At 34.9% G+C, this 22,777-nt stretch overlaps 2 protein-coding genes across 7 annotated transcripts; both read right to left on the bottom strand.

The window, feature by feature from the left end:
* Positions 1-10,309: 10,309 nt before the first annotated feature.
* Positions 10,310-13,194, bottom strand: LOC112286353 (uncharacterized). 2 transcript variants are annotated; one of them, XM_024528156.3, is made up of 8 exons: positions 13,047-13,194; positions 12,577-12,703; positions 12,318-12,422; positions 11,981-12,107; positions 11,716-11,845; positions 11,164-11,536; positions 10,831-11,042; positions 10,310-10,652 (listed from the first exon to the last, which is right to left on the bottom strand). In XM_024528156.3, exons 2-7 carry the CDS (start codon positions 12,647-12,649, stop codon positions 10,861-10,863), a joined length of 990 nt encoding a protein of 329 aa, XP_024383924.1. In that variant the 5' UTR covers positions 12,650-12,703; positions 13,047-13,194; the 3' UTR covers positions 10,310-10,652; positions 10,831-10,860. The 2 variants fall into 2 exon arrangements, with proteins under 2 accessions (XP_024383924.1, XP_024383923.1); XM_024528155.3 differs by having other exon boundaries at positions 10,861-11,042.
* A 2,297-nt stretch (positions 13,195-15,491) lies between these two features.
* LOC112286214 (uncharacterized) lies at positions 15,492-21,430 on the bottom strand. Of its 5 annotated transcripts, none has more exons than XM_090253163.1 (8): positions 20,343-21,430; positions 18,571-19,036; positions 18,030-18,275; positions 17,681-17,869; positions 17,416-17,507; positions 16,944-17,003; positions 16,457-16,526; positions 15,492-16,114 (listed from the first exon to the last, which is right to left on the bottom strand). In XM_090253163.1, the coding sequence occupies exons 2-8, from the start codon at positions 19,024-19,026 to the stop codon at positions 15,512-15,514; spliced, it is 1,716 nt and encodes a 571-aa protein (XP_090109289.1). In that variant the 5' UTR covers positions 19,027-19,036; positions 20,343-21,430; the 3' UTR covers positions 15,492-15,511. The 5 variants fall into 5 exon arrangements, with proteins under 5 accessions (XP_090109289.1, XP_090109292.1, XP_090109288.1 ...); XM_090253166.1 differs by having other exon boundaries at positions 20,415-21,430; XM_090253162.1 differs by having other exon boundaries at positions 20,347-21,429.
* Positions 21,431-22,777: the final 1,347 nt, after the last annotated feature.

Raw genomic sequence — 22,777 nt, 5'->3', positions numbered from 1 at the left:
TAGCCATTCCAAATTCTTTTGAATATATATGTTCATTGATTTTTTTTTATCATTTTTCTTTCAAAAAGTCTTACTTATTTATTTATATTTATTAAATACTTGTCTTTGATAAATTAATAAGAATATACTTATAATATTATATCTTTATATTTTTTTAAATTAAGAATGGATTTTTTTTTTTCTTAATAAGACATAAGTATATTAGAAGTTTCAGATTACCTTCTTTTAAATTGATATTATTTTTAGCATTTTTTTTCTCAAGTCTTCTTTTTTATTTGTTTTGAGTAATATTAGACATTTTCTTTTTTCTAGTATTATCATGGCAGAGCTTGTTGAAATAAAGAGTACAATAGCACACATGCAAGAGCAATTGAAGAAGTTAATGCTTACAATGCATCAATTCAATTTACCATCATAAAGAATAATAAGATTGGTAAGAAGCAAAGATCTAGAGATAATATCTATATAAAATCAGGTTACTTCTCTTATAGCCAAATATCTTTTAGGTATTAGAAAACCAACAGTTGGATTATGCAAGAATTTTGATTGCATAAGATTAAAATTTTAAGGATTTATCAATCAAGTATAATTGAAGATTGAACTTCAATCCCAAAGCTATCCAATTTTATAATCATAAGTTAGATTTATTAATATACTTCTTTCAAGTTTTGTATTATCATAGATTTTATCTTTTTTAAAACAATATGATTCAATATTGAATAAATTTGAGGATTTTTTTGATAGAATATTGATCCATATATGGAAAACATCATACAATTTGTATTGCAACTAATAAGATTTGTACCTTATAACAAGACAATCAATTGATAATATTATCATTCGTAAGTTATCAAAATTAATGCTACAAAAGTATGAACTTATTGTGTTATTTATGCCACACTTATTTTTAATGGTAGAAAGACTTCAAAGAATATTTTAAGTTATTTTTAAGATTATCAAAATATTTTTGAAAAGAAAAATGTGGATATTCTTCTAAAGCATTGTTCTTATCATTGCTTAATTGATCTTCAAGAAGGAGGTCAATTACCATTTGGATAAATCTATAGTTTATTATAAAATAAATTGATTGAACTTAAGATATATATTGATAAGAAATTAGCTAAGAATTTCATAAGCCATTCAAAATTTCTAACAAAAACACCTAACTTATTTATAAAAAAAAAAGGATTGATTATTGCAAATGCATATGGATTAATAAGGATTCAATAAGATTACCACCAAGAATATGTACCTTTAATATCATGAATTTTTGATCAATTGAATTAAAGTAAGATTTATACTGAAATAAATCTATAAAGAATATATAATGTAGTATACATTAAAGAAAGTGATTAATGAAAGATTATATTTCAAACTAGATATAGAAATTTCGAATACAATGTCATGCCTTTTGAACTTACAAATATCCAAGCTACTTTTCAATATCTTATAAATTATATCTCTCAAGGATTTTTAGATGATCTTATCATTTGTTATTTAGATGATATTTTAATTTATTCTAAAAACACAAAAGAGTATAAACTTCAAATTTTTTATATGTTACAAAAACTTAGAGATATAAGATTATATACTAAAATAAAAAAATATATATATATTTCATACTATTTAATTGACTTCTAAGGATACATCATTTCAAATAATGGTCTTATGATAGATTGTAAGAAAGTTCAAACTATCATGGATTGAAAGGTTCTAAAAATAATAAGAGATGTTTAATGTTTTTTGGAATTTGTCAATTATCATTAGATCTTTATTAAGAACTTCCTTCAAGTTGTAGCTCCATTTACACATTTGACATATAAAAACAAATTTAAGTGAAGTAAAGAAGCCAAAACTTCTTTTGAAGCTTTAAACACATCATTTATTTTTATACTAATCTTGTATTATATCAACTTTTTAAGAAATTCTTTGTAAAAATAAAGATATCAAACTTTGTATTAGATGTCGTATTATTCCAAATGGGAGCACATAACAAACTTCACTTGATATCTTTACATTCCAAGAAATTTTGAGAAGGCAAGATCAATTACAAGATTTACAACAAATGACTTCTTGCAATTGTGGATTCATTTCAAGAATAGAGTCATTACCTAGAAGGTGCTTTTAATTGAGTATTTCATATCAATACATGTTTTGAAATGTTTCTAAGTCCATTAAAAGATGGCTTTATTAAGATTTGATTTTAAGATTTCTTATTGACCAAAAAAATAAGGTTTGTCAAATGTTCTTATTAGACATACTTATCTTGTACTAAAAAAAAAAGATATAGCTTTTGATCAATAAAAAATATTTTTTTTAAAGTTAGAGCATTTTTATCTTCAAGCAATAAAATCAATATTAGCTATTGATTTAATTTTTTTTCGAGTATGTTCAATCAAATATGACCTTTGATCTCCTTGTTTATGATATTAACAATAATTCTTTTAAGTCTTATGATACTTCTAAGTTTGAGTTTTAAAATAATCTATTTTATTTTAAAAGATATTTATATATTTTAAAAGATAAAATACAATTACATTGTTGTAATATGGATTGTTTATTACTTAAATAATAGGCACTCATGTATATTGTATCTACTTTAAGTATACAATTAGATTAATGTTAATAATTTGTTGTTTTAGTATATGCACTTATTTTGGTTCATATATTTTGATTATACCCTATCACTGAGATATATTTGAAGCTTATTCAACGGTTAGTTTTTTCTTCCATGACGGTTTCCTAATTCAACTTCTGTATATTATTTATTATAAGCAAGTTCAAGCCAGGAAGTGAGGCACAACTGAATATAAGCTTGAAATAGCAGATCTATTCACTCAATGTTATGTTACGTTTTGTTCATTGAGGAGTTGGATTGGCGACGACGGTGTTATGGTGCAGCATGGTTGTTGTGTTACTACATTGTCTCTAGCTGCTTTGAGATCTAGATTTCTACCCTCAATAGTCGTGGATCATATCAACATCATCAATATTTTGATTATCGTTGTGTATCAAATTTTAAACAAATCCTAATCAAATCCTAATCAAAGCTTTATCAAATCTTAAATCTAATTAAATCCTAATAAAATTCTATATTCTAATTAAATCTGAATCAAATCTTAATAAAATCCTCAATCTTAATCAAATCTTAAATTCTAAATAAGATCTTAATAAAATCTTAATCAAAATATTAATTAAATTATAATTAAATTATAATTAAATATTAAATAAATATTAAATAAATTCTAAAAAATATTTTATTTTATCATCACTTTTTACTAAATTATGTGACGAGAGATTCACAAGCAAAGTAGTCATTATGTCAACTTAGAATTGACAAAAGCATATTGTCTAGTGTTGACATAATAATAAGAAACTAACTAGGCAATGAAAGTTCTTACATTTTCGGATATCACATTCCAAGGAGAATTGTAAAGTGAATATAAGTCCATAAGATGAATTTAGGATTAGAATTCAACAAAACAAGTTTTCCAAGTTTTTTCTTCATTATATTGTGTTTCTATGTAATGCAATTGTCCCTTGTGTATTGATTAGATTTAATTTTAGATTCTCTCAAGAATCATGTCTATACTTGATAGAAGAATAAATTAGCCTACTAAAGCGACAAGTCAGAGTTTAACTACAACTTGGTCATTTAAAATTTTAATACTCAAATATCACCTTAGAGATCCATATAATTGATGAATTATCAAATATCCTTAGTATTGAATCTATTAAAGTAATAATATTTAATTTAATCAATAAAAAATCAATCTTTTTATTTTTATTTAAATTTATCCTTAGACATTTTAATATATGCATGAATGGAAAAGGTTGAATTGGATGATTTTTATTTTAAATAAACAAAAGGTGTGGATGAATTCTTAATTGTAAGTGAAAATTCATTTACAAATGAAAACTCATTGATGGATGATTATTTGTATTTAGATGAAAATTCTCTTAAAGCTAGAACATTTTCATCTTTGAGCAACAAAATTAGCATTAATTATTGATCCAATCCTTTTTAAATAAGTTTAATTGAATATATTCTTTAATATTTTTATTTATGATATTAAAAATAATTAATTTAAATCTTATGATACTTCTAAGTTTAAGTTAAAAAATAATCTATTTTATTTCAAAAGATGATTATATGTTTTAGAAGGTGAAGCACAATTACATGTTTTTCAAGATTATCATAAGTTTTCAATACTATGGCATTTTGGATATAAGAAAAATTTGTGTTATATATATATATATATATATATATATTTATCTCAATAATTATCTATATAATTAGATAGAAATAAATAAAAGTAGATTAATTTCATAATTTATTCTAAAAAAACTTCTTAGAAATTTCATAGATATGGCTTTGATTTTACATGTGTTTGTACTTGATTAATAGGTTAGAAACTTGGTCAACAAGTTAATCACGTATTATACATGTTGTTGACTTGTAGAATAAGCTAATTATATGACGCACATATAGAAAACTTGTCTTGCAAGTTAAAACATATGACTTACAAAGTCAACACATGTTAGAAGTCCTATAAAACATTGCTACGTAACTTCTAATTAGATAGTATATATGGAGGCAAGAGTGAAGCCTTCTTCATTCTTATTAATATCTTTCTAATCCTTAGTCTTGTTTCAAAACTTTTTAATATTTTTATTTTTAATAATAGCCATTCTAGTTCAATATATTACCATCTTTGAGTGATTTTCTAATCTTTTTAAGTGATACAAGTATATATTATTTTTTTTTCTTTGAAATTCATATCCTTAATACTTTGGAGCTAGAATTTAAAGATTTTTTGTGGCTTCAAATATAAAAGGAAATCAAAGACTTTGTACTATCATATAACTTTTGTTCTAGGTCAAAAATTCTTCATCATTGATTTTATGGACTCCTTGAGCTATTATCTATTTCAAAATATTTATAGTCTTTTGTTTCTATGGGTTTTTTTTAAAAACTTTTAGACTTAAGTTCTTATGATTTTTTATTTGTGATATTACATTATTTTATCAAGATAGCATATTTTATATTATGTATAAAATTTATTACAAATAAAAAAATAATTAAATTTTTCTTTGATAATATCTATTATTATCATGGATTGTTCAAAAATATTATATCAAATAAGAAGAGTCCATTTGTACCAAGATTTTGATTTTTTATTTTTAAGATTTTAAAGATAGACATGAAATTATCTTTGATTTTTTTATCATCAAATTGATGGACAAAAAAAACATATAAATTAAGTTTTAGAGTAGTATTTGAAATTTACCATCAACTACAAATAAGATGATTGAACAATTCTTTTATTATTGGTAAAGTTTTCTTATAATAACATGATACATTCTTCTATTTAAAAAATATATTTCTTAACTAATTATAATTATTATCTACAATTTATTATATTTGAATTTTTAAAAGTTTATAATCTTAAGGCAAAAGATTTATAAAATTATTTATTTGTGCTACATACAACAATGAAGGCAAAATTAAAAAAAAAACTTAAGAATAACAAAATTTCAATATGAATGCATATTGTAAAAAACAACCTCAATTTTATATTGATAGTTATTGAAGAAAAGAAATCTAAAAGCTACAAACACTTATCATGAGCAAAGATTGTACTCTAAGAGAAGTGTGGAGAAAGATATCTTTTACTTCCAATACTTTTTACTAAGAAATACACTCTTTGTACCTTTTGCATCAAGTTTGGACCTTATACAATCTAGTGTTTTTGCATATGCAATGCAAATAAAGGTCATCATATACAAAATACAAGGTTGTCTCCCATTCCAAGCTTCTTGTGGTGTCATTGATGCAAGAGCACTTGTTGAACACCTATTTCTTGTATACACTACATTCACCACAACTTCCACTCAAAACTCATAGCTAAGGTTTTGAGAATGAAGCATGCTTCTTGCTATCTCTACAATGGTTCAATTTGCTCTTTTAGCAACACCATTTTATTGTGGAGTGTATGGAGTTGTGGTTTGTCTAACAATTCCTTCATTCTTCAAATAAACATCAAATTACTTAGACATGTACTCACCTCCATTGTCCGTACACAGTACCTTGATCTTGCATTCACTTTCTTTCTCAATAAGTGTTTAAATTCCTTAAATTTCCAAAAGCATTCACTCTTAGCTTTAAGAATGTAGATCCAAAGCTTTCTTAAATAACCATCAATGAAAGTGAGAAAATACCTTGATCCTCCAATACTTGTGTTCTTCATAGGTCCACATACATCCAAATGGACAATCTCTAGTAACTTGGTAGCACATGTTGCTACACTCCTTGGAAATGAGGCCTTTTGTTGTTTGCCTTGTATGCATCCTTTGCATATAAGTTGTTTTGCATTTTGGCTTGTATTGCTAAGATCTAAGTCACTTAACATAGTCTTGAACTCTCTCATCCTCTTCACATTCAAATGGCCAAGGCGATGATGCCATATATTTAACTTATCTTGGTTTGATGTAAACTCAGCAAATGCACCTACTTCCACTCCATTCACCTTCTTACAAATGAGGTAGTACAAATTTCTCTCTTTCAAGCCTTTGAAGACCTTGTCTCCACTCAATGTTCTTACAAAACATCCATTCATGTCGAATTTAACTTTAAAATCTTCTATTATAAGTTTATTCACCAAAAGTAGGTTTTGCTTCATCTTAGGTACATGAAGGACGTTTTTGAGTCTAATCCTATTGGTTTGTCCATTCACAACCACCTCCACCATAATAGAGCCAATTCCAATAGCTTCACATATGCCACTATCCGCCAACACCACGTTTGATGCTAGAATAGCCTCATAAGTATCAAATGAACACTTATAAGGTGTCATACGCTTAGAAAAACCTAAATCTACAATCCATCTTAACATGGCAGCCATAGAGGTTCCATTTGTTGCTGTGAATGCATAATCTTATCCTCCAAACTCATCTTGCACATTATTTGTATTCTCCTTCTTCATCTTTTTGCCTTTGTAGTAATTTTGAGCAAAATGGCCTACTTTGCCACAAATGAAGCAAGTTTTGACATTACCTCGTTAATTTGGATAGTTGCCCTTGCCTTGACATGAGTAGAGTGCTGAATCTTCACTTTGGGGCTCCTTTTCTTTCTTCTTGGTTACTTCATGGACAAGTCTTGCAGTCACATAGTCAATTATAAGCTCCTTTAGCTTGATGGACTCCAATGCCACAATAAGGTAGTTGTAGGATTCGGAAAGGCTTATTAGTAAGGTCATGACAATATCACTTTCTTCTAAAGCTTTGTCAATAATTGCTAGTTGATTTGCAAGAGCCTTTACGTTATTGACATGAGCCATGAGGTCTTCACCTTCTTCAATCTTATAAGTAAAGCACTTTCTGCTTGTATAAATGATGTTGGATAAGTTTTTACTCTCATAGATATTATAAAGAGTCTTCCATACTTCTGCTGATCCTTTGCAAGAGATAATGTGGGAGAAATTGGCTTCATCCATATTGGCTGCAATTAATCCAAAAGCCTTCTTTCCGCGACGTTTGAACTCTTTCTTCTCCTTCATATCAACATCTTTGCTTGGAGCCTCTTCACTTTCATCTACAATATCCCAAAGATCCAGAGATGCCAATAAAAGCTCCATTTTTACCTTCCAATGGTAGAAATTCTCATCTCTAAACTTCTCAATAACTCTCAATCCTTCACCCTCACTTGAAGCGATATCTAAGGAAGAGTTTTATCAAAAAAGATTGTAAGAAGAAGTCATAATGCTCTCAAAATCAGTAAAAAAGTTTTGCTATCTTAGAATCACAGAATCCTTCTTTGTGAACAAACTAATATTTTTACTCTCAAAAATACTTTCAACTTCACTTCTAAGACTGTCACAAGTCTGATGACCTATCTAAGTGTCTTAAATCTGATTTTGCACTCTAATATCACTCTTATGCTCATAAATCACCTATATACACCATAAGAGGCCTTTTAAGCACAATCAACAAGTTTAGGACATGAAATTATAAAGTTAGATCACCAAGGATCTATCTCAGCAATAGTACAATGCAAACTTTGCCTTTAGGTGAAAAAACCAAACACCAACACCAAAATGCACTTAACCACAAATAAGAGTAAACCAAGATCTACATCTAGATCTGAATCTGAAAGTTAGGTACTTCTAAAGCCAAACATCAGCAACAACAACTTGATCTATTCTACACTTACAAAACCACTTTAAAGAACTTCAAAAAATACTCAAACAAATGTGAGTGGGCCAATAACCTATTGAAGAAAAAAATTCTAAAAGCTACAAATACTTAGCATCAACAAAGATTGTATTCAAAGAGAAGTGTGGAGAAAGATATCTCTTATTTCTATCACCTTTTACTTATAGATGGAATTTACATCCCAAATACATAGACTTCATCTAGAGTCACTTTCATCCTTTCAATCTAGATCTATATATATATATATATATATATATATATTATCATTTTTATTTGAGAGAATTCTTACTTATTTATTTGTATTTATCAATTTCTTATCCTTGACATATGGCAATAATTCTATTGCAAATGAAGCTTTTTATGGAATCTATTTCAATAAGACAATAAGTTCATATTTCTAAATTGATTACAAAGAATATTAAAAGAGTCACAAAGAATAAAAATATTAAATATTATAAAGTAGTAACAAATAATAAAACAAAAAATAAGAAAATATAAAAAATCTTATTTATAAAGTTATCTTTTTTATTTTTTCCAAGATGTATATTACATTATTTCTAATTTTTAGTCAAAAACATCTTTACAGTAGCAAAGACTAAAAAACAAGGAGATATAGAACTTAGCTATCTTTTGAATATTCATTTGACTATTTGTAATAAATTACTTTTAATCTTTGAAAAGTTTTAAAAAAAAATTAATTTATATAATAGCGTAAAAGATAGAATATCTTTGTTTTAGAAGTCTTGCAAACTTTATATTTTTATATAGCATATGCCAACTAAATGATAATCATTATAAAAGTGCATAGTTACAATTATCAACTCTAAATCTATTTTGCATAGTCTTGTATGTAAATGAAAATTCATAATTTGTAATATACTATAAAATAATAAGTAAAATATAATTAAAAATATAATTTCTAAAAAGGATTTCAAAGTTCATCTTGAATCTAAAAATCTTTTGACCAATTGACCAAATTATTGTCAAATATTAATGCGATTTATGTTTTATTTCTAAAAACTTTTTTTGATTTCCATCAACTATTAAGAGATTTTGGTAGGTTGTTTAAAGAAAAAACTCTAATTATAAATGAATTGATTTATGTAATAAATACAACTTGTGAAAGATTTTAGTTTATAAACAATCAGGCTGATTGCTTCTCATATTTATTGGACCCTATTTTATTAAAGAAAATAGAAAACAACTCAAAAACGCTCTTGAAATTCTTGTTGATGATACTATTCTTGTAAATGATATTTGGCAAGAGAAACTCTATTTGCCTTTCACGTCATCTCAACTCAACCATTTAAGCTTGAGAATTTGTTTCGGTTTAAAATGTTGAACGATAAACAAAAGATTTAGTAGTAATATTGGCAAGCCGATGGAGTTGAATGGTCATTCCTGCAATACATTGCAATCAAGTTGTGTACGATAGCTACATCTAGAGCATTCTCCGAAAGAATCTTCTCAATATTTGGCTTCATCCACTCAAATTTGAAAACTTGTTGAGTGCTGAAAAAGTGCACAAGCTTGTCTACATTGAGACAAACGACTCCTCGGACACTGAGAGTTTGGTCGACCACAACGACTACTTGTCGTTACATGCAAAAAATGACGAATTGAAGAGAATGCAAAGCAGCTCAAAGCATCCAACGCAGTGGAATAAGACATCAATGACTGGAGGCAGAGGCCGACACTTCCCCTGGTCTTGCTTCAATCATACAAAATGGATTCAAAATCAAGACTTTCCCTGTTCTCACCTTAAATTTACCCTTGACCAAGAAGGAAGATTGTTGTCTTTTTGCCATTCATTAATGGGATTCATTCAAATAGAGCCTTGTTATTTATAGGCTTAATTCAGGTGTTATAGTGTATATTTTTAAACATAAATTTCATTTTTTAAAAACTAGGTTTATTCCATCCCTGTTCTCACGAACTTCAAATCACTTAAGTTTGTTCCCACAATATTTTGGAGATACGCATCACAGACAAAGTTTGATTTCAATGGAGTGTGAAGATCTTTCATTGTACCAAAGCAACTCAATCCACAGAGAAAACGAAAGTGCAGCGATTATTTTAGTTTAATCCTTCACGGTTGGAGATTGCTAAGTGCCCAGCGGCGGACATGAATTACGAATAAAGTTTCCGTAAGTGGAAGTGATGTGTACAATGAACACCGTCGTAATAGCAGCCTCTACAGCATGACAGATCTGCACTGCTTGTCTACACTGTACTAGCTTTCAGATGGCTCAGAAAATGTCTGAAACAGAGATTTAGGTTCACTCTTGCAATCGCGTTTTAGTTCAACGATGTCTACATCGTTACGATATCACATAAAGATCATCTACTAGAATTCACAGCTGGGTGTTCAGTTGATCTATAAATTCAAGTGAGGGAGTTGGAAATCCATGCAATGGATACGGCTTGTCGTGTGGAACCTGTCACAGAACGCAGAGTTCATTTCATGCGTCAGAAGGCTGCCCCGGTGGTAGAAGACACTTATATATCAGCATTGCGTGGATTGAACAAATGAAATCGATTTCATGGTCGGCAAACATACAAACCCGAACATAATATGTGTAGAAAAATACAAGGTGCGATGAAATGAAACCAGACCTAGTCAACATATCGAAGCCTTCAACCCACCTATTTCCATTTGCCCTTCCCAGATTTGTCTTTCTTATCCTTCTTATCCTTCTTATCCTTTACTTTCATTTTTCCTTCGCCATGTTTGCCGGCATGGCCTTGAGAGTACATGCCATAAGCTCCCATTGCTGCTGCACCAATTGCGGCAACACCAGCAACACCAGCAACAGCATACGGTACAGCTGCAGTAAACCAGGAAAACCAGTCAGACATTATGCATAGATCGTTCTTTTCACTTCACTGCCCACTGTTTAAGGAGATGAAGAATATAATTATCGCCTTCAAGACAAGGAGGAGCAATACCGTGACCAGGGTAACCATGTGGATTTGGAGCATGGATAGGAGCGCCGGGCTGAATGTAGCTCGGAGCGGTAGCATGACAAGGTGCGCCAGTGTCTGCGGCATAGCCAGAGGGAGGATAACCAGCGGGAGGGTAGCCAGATGGTGTTGCTTGAGCATAAACAGCGTGCTGTCCACTCGGTGGGTAACCTCCTGCATGTGGCGGATAACCTCCTGGAGCGACAGGAAAACCTCCAGGAGCGGCAGGATAAGGTGGAGCGGCAGGGTAAGCTGGATTGGCAGGATAAGCAGCAGTTCCATATGCGGGTTGGGCAGGATACTGTGCTACAGGATATGCACTCGCCCCTTGCGCGTGACCAGCTCCATGTTTGCCCGGCTGTAGCTCAGAACAAGCGATGATCCACATGAGAAAATGCTTCCTTTGGAAGATTGATAACTGATGCATTAGTTTGAAAAGGAGCTACAATGCTAATGAACGAATTGAGGAGTTTCATCATATGAAATAACAATCATAGGAGGGAGAGGAAGTAAAGTTGAAGGAAGTTAGGAGTGTACCTTTGCGCTCGCGCCTGGGCTGTGAAAGTGCAGGATCAACCTTAACTCTCCTGCATACTTCCCACTATGAGACTTCAATGGCCAAGTCGAGTCATCGTATCCTGCTGATATGGCTTTCTCGAGCGAAATCCTACATGGGAGACAAGCAACGATTAGTCTTGCACGCAATATGGATTGCTAGCTCGAGCAGTGCACACCCTGAAATGGCTGCTATGTGATCTGAAAGGATTGAAGTTCCTGCTCATCTTGGAAAATGACCTTTTACCTTGTACTGCCAATGAAATCGTCGGTGGAAAGTGTATTGCTATTCCAGACGGTAGCAGAAAGTTCTCGCAAACCTTCGATTAGTTTTACCACAAATTTTTCGTTGAACGAGGGGGTTAAGCCTCCGTCTGCAAGTTCGAAACGAATTTTCTAAGTGAGAAGAAGAAATGATCGATGAAAGCAGAGATCATGGACTCAGACAGTTGTGGTGCCCCTGCATGCACATGACAAGCCGGAGAAACTGTGCCTACGTAACCAACAAGGTAGAGGATATTCTGTAAATTGAATTAATGTGCTACAGAGGAGGCGTAGCGGAGGTTCAAATGTAGCAGCGAAACCTGTGTCAGTCCGTGTGCGGTGCTTAGTGGACCCATACTCGAGGTGAACGTATGGGTCCTGCTGTGAAAACCATTCCGTGTCTTTGAGGTTAGAACAGCCAAGAACTGCACATTGACCACAAACCCGCTCATTAGCATCTAGAAAAAATAAACTTTCTTGAAAAGGCATCGATTAAATAATCGAGAATGGGAAAGAAAATGTAGGTTCAACGAGAATGCTTTCAAAGAACACTCTAAATGAAGGAGAAGGAATTCTAACCATTGACTTCTAGCATCTGATTTTGGATGCTGCACCCTCCGCCGTGGCCTCCGGCTGGGGCAGGATAGGCCATTTTGAAGTATCGCACAGGGGACTACCAGTAAGACAGTTCACAGTAGTAGGAAAACTGCACAAACACGAGTTCAGTTCAACGTTATACAAGTAAGAAGAAAGACATAGCAGGCACGGGAAAAACTGCACAAATACAAGACATGACCCAGAGCAACATCTTCCTGCAAAGTACCCTGTGCAATAAAGCAGGTCCGGAAAGACTGGAGTAGTAGCAAAACAACACCGGTGATTGTATGTGCAAACCAACTCTAGATAAAGTACCCATAAGCTCAACAAAACCTCCAAACTCCGAGCGAAATAACCCGCTACTTTCGACGACTATTGCCAGTGCAAAACTCGGACACACAAGAACATAAGTGAAGGACAAACTCGCGAAAAAGTACGTGAAGCAATCTTACAAAAACGTCGAAGACCTTTGTCCAATGCCGCTGAGAAATGCACGCAATCACTGCAACTCCAGTCCAGTTTACAAAATCCCAGCTTCCTGATTCCGATCAAACTACTTCAAGACCCCTTACCAGAGAAGGATGCACAAACCAGAAGTTAAAAAAAACTACCAATTCTACGAATGTGCAAGTGGGGACTATATGGTAACAGAAAGAGAAAACAATCCCGACAATGAACGAGTTTCTCACGAGCCGCAAAGCTCACGCATCTTCCGATATGCTCCAGAAACAGGGATTAGTATCAAAATCAACCCGGAAGTTCGGACAAGCGATAGAAGCTGCTCACGAAAATGGGGATCAATACATTGTCTTCTTCTGCATGATCGCCGCTATCACGCCGTGGGTGGTATCAAATTTAGCACCGCGCCAGACTTTCATCGACGCGTATTTAGTTTCCCACTTGCAATTCAGCGATCATCGTTGTGAAGTCTTCGCGCAGTGAGTCAGAAGGAGTGTTGACCATTGTGTCAGATCTGCTTCGGCAAAAGAATTGTTTACGGGAACGCGGTGCCGGGAGCATCGGAATCAATACCTGTCGGCAATGGAACTGACTCGTCTCGTGTACCTTACGCTCACCGTAAATGGATCTTCATTTTTTATTACCATTTGGTGGGACAGTTTGGGGTGAAAAATTGGACTGGGTTTGACCGTTTTGTACAAATAAATCTGATACTTTTATGCATTGTTGATGTAGGTGTAGTTTAAACAATAATCCCTTCGTTTGAGGGTTTTTTTTTTTTTTTTTTTTTTTTTCCATCTTCTTCTTCACAATTTTGTGATTCTTGTGCTATTCTAATCCTTTCTAGGAGTATTTATTTATTTATTTATTTTTTGTTATGAATTCCTACATGATGTTGATTCCTTTTTCCATTTAGTCATATCATGTCATGGATTTGTACTTGATGACAATTGTATTCTCATTTTATTTCATTTTATTTTATTTTGTGTGTTCAATTGTGTTTTGTTAAATACTCTTATGTGTGTTGATTACATTTCTATTTGACCCCACTTCGTCATGGACTCCTACATGCATTGATTACATCTCTATTTGATAATATTTTGTTATGAATTTTTACATAGTATTGGTTAATTTATTAATTGACCATATCTTCTTCTGGTTTTCACATAGAATTTATTTTCTTCGACATATTTAATATCTAAATTGCTTAGATTATTTTTATTACAAAACAACAGCCTTGTTAAAATCTCCTCAATTTTGAATGACAAAAAAATAATATTATGATTTTTTCTATGCCTTCTTAGCCAAGGAGCATTTCTAAAATTATAAAATAACTTGTGCACTATTAAAAGGATATTGAAGGAAGAAAAAAGAAACAAAGAAAGAATACCAAAAACAAAATAGCTATCAAATAAACCAAGTTTTGTCCACTTGAGTTTGGTCTAATATATTCTATTGTAAATTCTAATCTTTTTAAGTAAATAGTAATAATGAAGATATTTTATTTTAGTTTATTTTTTTATAATTTTTAAGATATACAAATAATTGGTTTGTTGTTTGTTTGTTTTCAGAATTTTACATTTATTGTTTGTACAACACCAGTCATGGCCTCACATTCTTTTGGCACATCGTGCAATAAAATAGTTTGATTACTTTGCTGACAATGAATAATGAATTCCACAGATCAAGAGAAAATTCAACTTAGTTGACATTGAGACGTTTAACAACTTGGACCATAAGCAGAGAAATTCAATAGAGTGTACTGTTGAGTGTGGAATTGAAGGAAAAAATAAAATAAAATAAAATAAAAAAAGGCCCCCAAAGAGTAACACTGCACAAAATAGTACATACGAATTGCACAAAATAGAACAAAATAGCACAATTTGGCCGTAGTGGAATACATACCCAGCTGGTACGTGGTACTGGATGAAAGAATAATCCTAACGGCTATTTGCACCAAAACATTTTAATAAACCATTAACCCTATCCAATTGAAATACGATACAACAACAAATACAGCTAGTTCCCCTACGTTCCCTCCCTCCGTTCCCAGAAATTGGATCGGCGATTAAGACTGAATCCGAGCGGCAGCTGCGATCCGACCGTCCACGATGGCCGAGGCAGTCGATTGAGTTGGGAGGTTTCAAGGACACAGTTCTACGAGGACCCGACATCAATGTCTTTACAAACGCATGGATGAAATAAAATCGTGAGAATGCGAGTTGGGTATCTGTTCTGCAAATTCGGCACAATTGCAGTTCTATTTACGATTTTACCGGAGTGATGATATCAAGTGGCATCAACCGAAAATAGAGGGTTCTGCTAACTGCATATAAAAAGTCCATTGCGGCATGCCTACATCTGATGGTAAGAGATGTGTTGTGTGTATCGTTCATGAAGATGTTCAAACAGCACATACCGTAAATATGACTAGTGACTAAGAAAGGAGAATGCCCATTTATTCCAACAGGACGTAAAAATCGTTCCGTTTGTCGGCTTTGGCACCAGTATATTCAGCACCGTCACTAAGAGAGGAATCAGAATTTATATGGTGTACTTTCTCATGTGCCTCTGCTGCTCGTTGGAACTTGTGAACGAAGTCTTGCAGCTCTATTTTCCGGGACATGACAGCTTCTTCAGAAGGCGGAGGCTTGAGACCGAGGCGCCGGATGCCAATCAGACACGTGATGGCGCCAAGGGCAAACAAAATGACAGAAAATACGGCAAATGCATAGGGGGAGTGGCTGTTCCCTGGAATACCATCTAAGTTGATTCCAAAAAGTCCAACAATAACCGAAAGAAGGAGCCCACTTCCACCAATTACTGACAAATTGTGTGTTACACGCACACTCCGCTCTTGCAGTTTCTCCCTCACGTTGTTCAGCATTACGTCTTGGACCGTGAATAAACGATCCCTCACTGCATCCTGCTCAGTCAACATTTCACGAGTTTTCTTGTGCACTCGCTTTAAAATATGCAACGCAGTTTCCATCTTCAAATGAGTCATAAGCTCATAAATGATCTCCTCGCGCGCATGTAAGGACCACTTTATTCTGATAACCTGGTGTATTCGTATTTGCAATTAGAACACATGGTAGAAAACTATTCCACAAGTACACAATATTTAACTAATACAAGCATATACATGCATATAATTTGTGACAAAATAGATCACTTGTATATATGTATGTATGTATGTATGTATGTACACGCACACAAAATTAAATATTTGATTTAAAAACACACTTCTGTAAAATAAGCGACATTGATGCTTGAAGAAATTGCAACAAATCTAAAGCACGCTGACTGTGTATGGAACGCAACGAAAGTACAGCAGTTATCTGCATTAAATAATCAAGAAGACACAGCATGCATATTCAGAGACACGTGTGATAGGGTGTACCTGAGTGGCAAGTCGGCGAATTTCTTGGTTCAATATTGTACTGAGCAACGCCAAATCTTCGTTTGTTTTCCTGTTGAGAATTCCTAAATGGTTAAGTTGCACAATTTTTGAAAGAAACGAGCAGTTTTTCATACCCCTATGAAAAGAGAACGTCAGTCTCTGCATCATATTTAAAAGAACCACTTCAATTTGGGAAGGATTGAATAAATTAATTTAAAAACGTCTTCTTACTATTGACCCACTATTGTTACTCTTGTGACGTGCCACATTGTGAGATATAACGATAGTTCTCAGCCTGTTCGACATTGCTCATGTCAATTCTTGATCATAGATACAGACACGGAGCTTAAGGTTTACTGCACGACATAATGGAGTATACTGGAGATTCCATGCTATGTATTTCAATAGAAGAATCACTGAGATGACTAGCCACTACCTGTCAGTCTGCTTCCACAAGTACAAGATATTTCAAACTTCCATCGCATACCTATTGACATACTTCAGCTCAATTTCATCAGCTGCACCAAAGAAGTGTTTCCTTGACATCCTGCACATAGAAGTTATCCAGAAATGTTCACAAAAGATCTGCAATATGAATGTATCACAGATATGAATCTAGCTAAGCGTCAGAAGAAGCATGGTCACTGTGAGGCCTTGACATCAACATACTGATCGGACATTGTAACAAAAGTGCCGTTGGCACCACAAACTAACTTAACTGTGGTCTTTCGTTCATGGCACCACAATTGTGGAACCTTAGCAAACATGAAGTTCGATATCGTAGTGTTTGAGATTAAATCTCTCAGGGAAAATGTGAACCTCCTAGAGGATATTGTCTTGATTAGTTAACAAGAGCATAACAAGTTGCAACCGTCTTCCTCATTTTACACAAGGTTCACAAAAAAAATTGGGTTTTATACACAGCAAATTTGAAGGATATTGGTCCGCTTGCCACTTACCGATCATCCCATGTGGCAAGGCGACTAGCAAGCTGGGCAATAACTTCTTGTACAGACTTGGGGGCCTCAGTGCCACCCGCACCCACTAAATCCTGCAAAAATATTAAGCTGCGCTGATCAACCTAGTGAATCCTGCTTACTAATGATCAAGTTAAGCTGTTGTACTGATAAACCTCCGACCATATTCGACACATGCATGAACTAGATGAAAGTACGCAACATCACGTATCAGCAGCCTGAAGTTCAAAAAGTGCAGAGGGTGTACTTGGACTTCCAAAACACCGAGTACGTTAAGGTTGTGCACAATGTCCTTCACATGCATTGATGTAATCAGATAATTTTGCGATTGCCATGAACGAAAGACCACAGGAACATCATCTTCATTGCGAGTTGGATCACCCACAGAAAGGCCAGTCAGCTCAAACAACAGGCCTCCTGCTACGCGTACCGGTACCTACACGATTCTCCTGGCGTCAATAATCCTGATCCTAAACGAGGACAAGTAATCAGTTCTTTTTGTGAGAGGATCTAGTAAAGTTCGAAGCTATGCTCTAAAATGTCCTCGACGAGGTAAGCAATATCAAAAGAAAAACAAAAAAGAGCAGAAATAGAACCTCGTAGAGCAGATGTTTCATACGGTCACTAATGAGTCGTTTCTCATCTAGAAGAGCAACACTAACAGCTGGATGCAGCCACTGAACGTTTGAAAAGAAATGTTGGATACTAGGATGCCTTGCGTCAATATGGCACCAGAATGTCGGCCCTGCCCGCTTTTGCCAGTAAGGTTGGGCTACGTCAGCAACACTAAGAGTCTCGTCTTGGTCAGAAAACTCCTCGTCCACGACCCAATCCGTATCAGTCTGTAGACAGTAGATAATGAAAGATGATAAATCGTAACGAAAGATAATTCGTATGAACACCACACAACTGGAACAATGTAAACTTACCCTTATTACTACAGTACTGTACTTTGAGGAACATTGAATTGATATTTGAGCCTTTTTTTACTGAAGCAAACCTCCGAAATGGAAAATTTAACAACACACTACACAATGCCTACCAAACCTTCAGTTACCAAAAGAAAAACCACATGTCCAAGGAGCAATAAGTTTTGAATACGACGTAAAATATACAGAACGTAAGTTTTATTATCACCTGTAGTGATTGAAATAACCCTGTTAGCCGATCCCAACCGATAGGAATCCAATGACTCTGTCCCTTCTTCATACTCGATTGATGATCAAGTGAGGGATCGTGGCTCGGACTAGATGGATTTAAATCGTTGGCATGATCTTCCTTCAAACTCTCCCGCACAATAAACCCTTGTATCTCAGTTCCTAGACTATCTGGTGACGAATCTGGAGAGTCTGATCTTTGATCATCGGATTTGGAAATAGAGCTGTTTGCTATGAACTTATTTGACTGGTTCAAATCAACCCTCGAGTTGTCTGATAAAGTATGCGGTTGCTTCAAAGATATTTCCGCCTCAAATTGGCCTTGAACGGCCCCTTGAGTGTTGAATTCGCCTCCCACCTTAATTTTTTTCGAAGGAGCAGGAATGAACTCGTAGGCACATAGCAATCCATCCACCCAAAGATCTATTGTACTCATGTTTGTCAACCTGGAAGACACAGATTGAGTAGGTCACGAGCGCTACAAAGACATGTTGAATTCTCTAATGCAGTTTTCCCAGGACATTCCTGCACACGGGTATTTAAACCCCTAAACACTGAGCTCGAAAACCAATGTCCTGACTCGTAATGCCACCTTCAACCTACACGCACAGCTCCAAACACCAGTTGTGCGATCATGTAACTCGACAAATAGACTCAACCATCACACGCGTAAGCAACTTCATATCCTGCCTTTAAAGAGAGGAAAAGCCAATATCAAACGCACGATACCCACCCCAAAAAATTTAGTCCAACATCAAGACTAGTGGGTCTACGTGCGCAGTATTTGACAACGAAAATAAATATTTAGAACTCTGTGCTTTGACCAAACGTGTGAAATACCTTATGTAACCACATTTCACAAGTTCTGTCGAGAATGGTAATCGCGATGGTTTTGGAAAAAACAACAATTGAATTCCGCCCTCAACACAACCTTGCTAAAGCGAAACTTCTCACATTTTCCATGCACAACTGTTGGAAAGAAACAAACGTCCGCAGAAGAAGAATTTAGCGCTTGGAAGAAATTAAAATCTTTCCCCCAATAATTTATCGCTGAAAATCTCTAGACAAACCCATGCATCCAACCTGATATTCTATTGAAGATTTTCACAAGCTGCCACAATGTATCCCTCGTCTAATATGGACTGCACAACCACTGTTGAATCCCATTCCCCAATCACATTGTGGAACGCGACACTTCGGAGTGAATATTCCAGCTATTTAACGGTCTGAAAGACTAAAAAATAATGACCTCAAACCTGTTGAGAGATATCGAACTGCAACCCACACACGAATCGATCACATTTCCGAGGAGAAAACAGATCTACGTGATTTCTAAGTCAAAGCTCTCAAATCGACAATCTCCAGCAGTTTCCTCTTCCAATTCTGCACTATATGCATTTCAATGCACAAAACGTGAAAAAGAGGAAGAAAAGATAAGAGAACAAGCAGCGATTGAAAAAAGAAAAGGCCGAAACCAAAGTTCGAATCGAACCAATTCTACTGGGGCTTTCCCTACACACCTGCCAGCAGCAGCGAAGCTCCAAAATTGTAGAAACCTTTCTCAAAGAAACCCACGATAAACCCAAAGAAGCTAAACCAGCAATACGACCTCAAAAGCCGAATTCAACGCCACAGTTCACAAAATTAGCAAACAAAACTGACGAAAAAACCAACTCGCAAACAGAACCGACAAGGACACCAACTCGCAAACGTTAAGCCGGAGTTCAAAGCATGCTTTTGCGTCGAACTCACCTACCTTATTCCGACCTATCTACGAGAAGGTAAGGTGCAAGTGTAAGGTTGAGAGCCGGTGGCCAGACATACTCCTCATTGGAACAGCCAAGTGTAAACTGCACCAAGAGAATCCTGAGAGGAATCCGTCACGAGGATGAGACATGCGAAACTGGAGATGGTCACATGTGGAGCGGCGCCAAGTAAGCAATCGCCTTCTCTCTCCACATTTCTAAAAGGATTGTTCACACGGTGGGGCAAGACAACTTTCGATTTTTACGCAAGGGATGTCCTCCCGGGATGGCCGTTGACATAGGTTCGTTGACATCTGCAGCACAGAGGGCTGTTGACTGTCCCCTAAACTCTAATCCCTTGGTCTACACCCCTAGCCCTAAACCCTAGCGCGTTGAACTTATTTGAAATCGATGATGTCATACTGAATGGCAGTCAATGACCTGTGAAGCATTGAAGTTGGATACTCTGTCAGTCATACACATCATGGAGTGCTATGGGGTCGATAAATAATTGGATGAAGAAAGCACTGCCTCCACCGCACCGAAGGTAAATAGAAGCAAATGCTATCTAACAAGACCTTGACTGGAACCAATCTACATACATTTGTAATTGTTAGAGGAAAATATCAGAACAGAAGGGCGTTGGAGTAATCTAAAACGCTCCATGTAAAAAAAGCAGGAGAAAATTGAGGACTCGGATGCTTGGTCGCCACTACTACACGTCTTGAACCTGTTTTGTGCATAATCTCAACAGCTTTCTAGGCAGACAGTAGCTTCAGCAGAACTCCAGCTAGAAAACTGAGAACACAATCGTTATTAGGATTAACTAGGATTCAACGTTTAAAATACCTGAAATTGCCAATGCTTGTCTATCTAATTGTAGATCTACAGTGACCTTGAACACTGGAAGACGCAGAGCTACTTGAAAACCTAAGAGCTTAAATGTAGTTCTATTCAAACTAAGAGTTTTGATGAAGCATATGCCAGAAACGTATACAAGTTACCCCAATTTTTCATTTGGAAGTATTTCCTTGGGGCTTCTCCGGTATCCACAAATTTACTATACAATCAGCAATTCACATGCAATCTTGTTAGCAACAGCATAAACCAAGACAAGAGATCACACGCAAAATATAAAACATACACAATTGATGAAACCCAAAGTTGCCTAATTCCTCTTCAATCTTGAAAAGGTAGTGTTGTGTCCGATATATCCCGATGACAGACCCTGTGTGTCCGTTGGACATCAGTCTTGCATTGTTTGAGAGGTGTGAAAGAGCGGTTTTCAGCCTGCATGATGTCTCCTTGTCTCGCTCGTATGACAGCCCTCTACGTATTACATTAGATTCGGTCTTGGATTCACGACTAGAATGAGAAGTACCCATGATGCAAGCTTCTTAAGCTCCATTCAGTAGTTTAGGTGTCGCTTTCCTTTATGTAGCACTACACCTTTCCAAGCGGTTCAAATTTCTGCTCTGCAATCCCTCAGCAAGGCTGTGACTTTTGATTAGAAAAACGCAAGCATTCTTATTACTGTGAGTTTCTTGTTCTTCAAAGTGAATACGTATTGGCTTTCTCGAATGTGGATTCAATTTTAGGAATTCAAATGTTTTTTTTTACTACTGCTCACGAAATTTTCAACAGGAAAGAGTGTCTGTGAGCCGCAAATCATGAATTCTCATCCTCACAACTTCGATTCTCGTGTTTCATCTCGAAGATTGCTATTGTTTTCATTTTCTGTTGACTCCATCAGCAATCCTACTTTTTTCGCGTTTCTAGTTCATCGATCAAATATGGAGTCCACAGAAAATGCTATCTGCAATTTGTACTCTATGCCTTGCTGAAAATGTTTATCTCTACTAACATGTAATTTTCATGCTTTTTGTACATGTTTCCAATGTTGGTAATGTTCCAATTTATCTCAACATAACATCTAATTTTAGATCCATCGTTCTTTCTGTTGTACCAGTTTTGTCGAATCTTACTCATGTCATACGTATACTGTCTGTATAAATTCCTCCAAGGTCGATTCTACTTTCCTTAAGCATTGTCATTCTCATGATTCATTGTCTTTTCACCAGTATTCAGCTGACGCCCGAGATGCCACCTGTTCCTTCGATAGGAACAATAGATCAAGAAGGGTATACCTCTAAAGGCTTCTACATCATTGTCGAGCTCCACAACTGTCTTCACATGTTGAACCGAGGTTCAAATAGCTAAACAGCATATTCTAACGCTTACCAATGAAACATCCCACTCCACGCCGGGCCCTTCTCCTGATGCCAAGAACCGTCCCTGCGAGCGGGATGTGTGATCTAACTCACGGATAGCAGACGAGGACGAAGACGACTTAAATGCACAACAGGACCTCCGCATCTTTCAACTTAGAATAGATCTGCTGAATGTCCATTACTTGGCAACACACGCGTCAAAGATAAACGC

This window comes from Physcomitrium patens, chromosome 9 (genome assembly GCF_059467195.1).
Source record: "Physcomitrium patens ecotype Gransden chromosome 9, ASM5946719v1, whole genome shotgun sequence".
In the NCBI taxonomy this organism is placed as follows: Eukaryota; Viridiplantae; Streptophyta; class Bryopsida; order Funariales; family Funariaceae; genus Physcomitrium; species Physcomitrium patens.
This window is presented reverse-complemented; position numbering and strand designations above follow the sequence as displayed.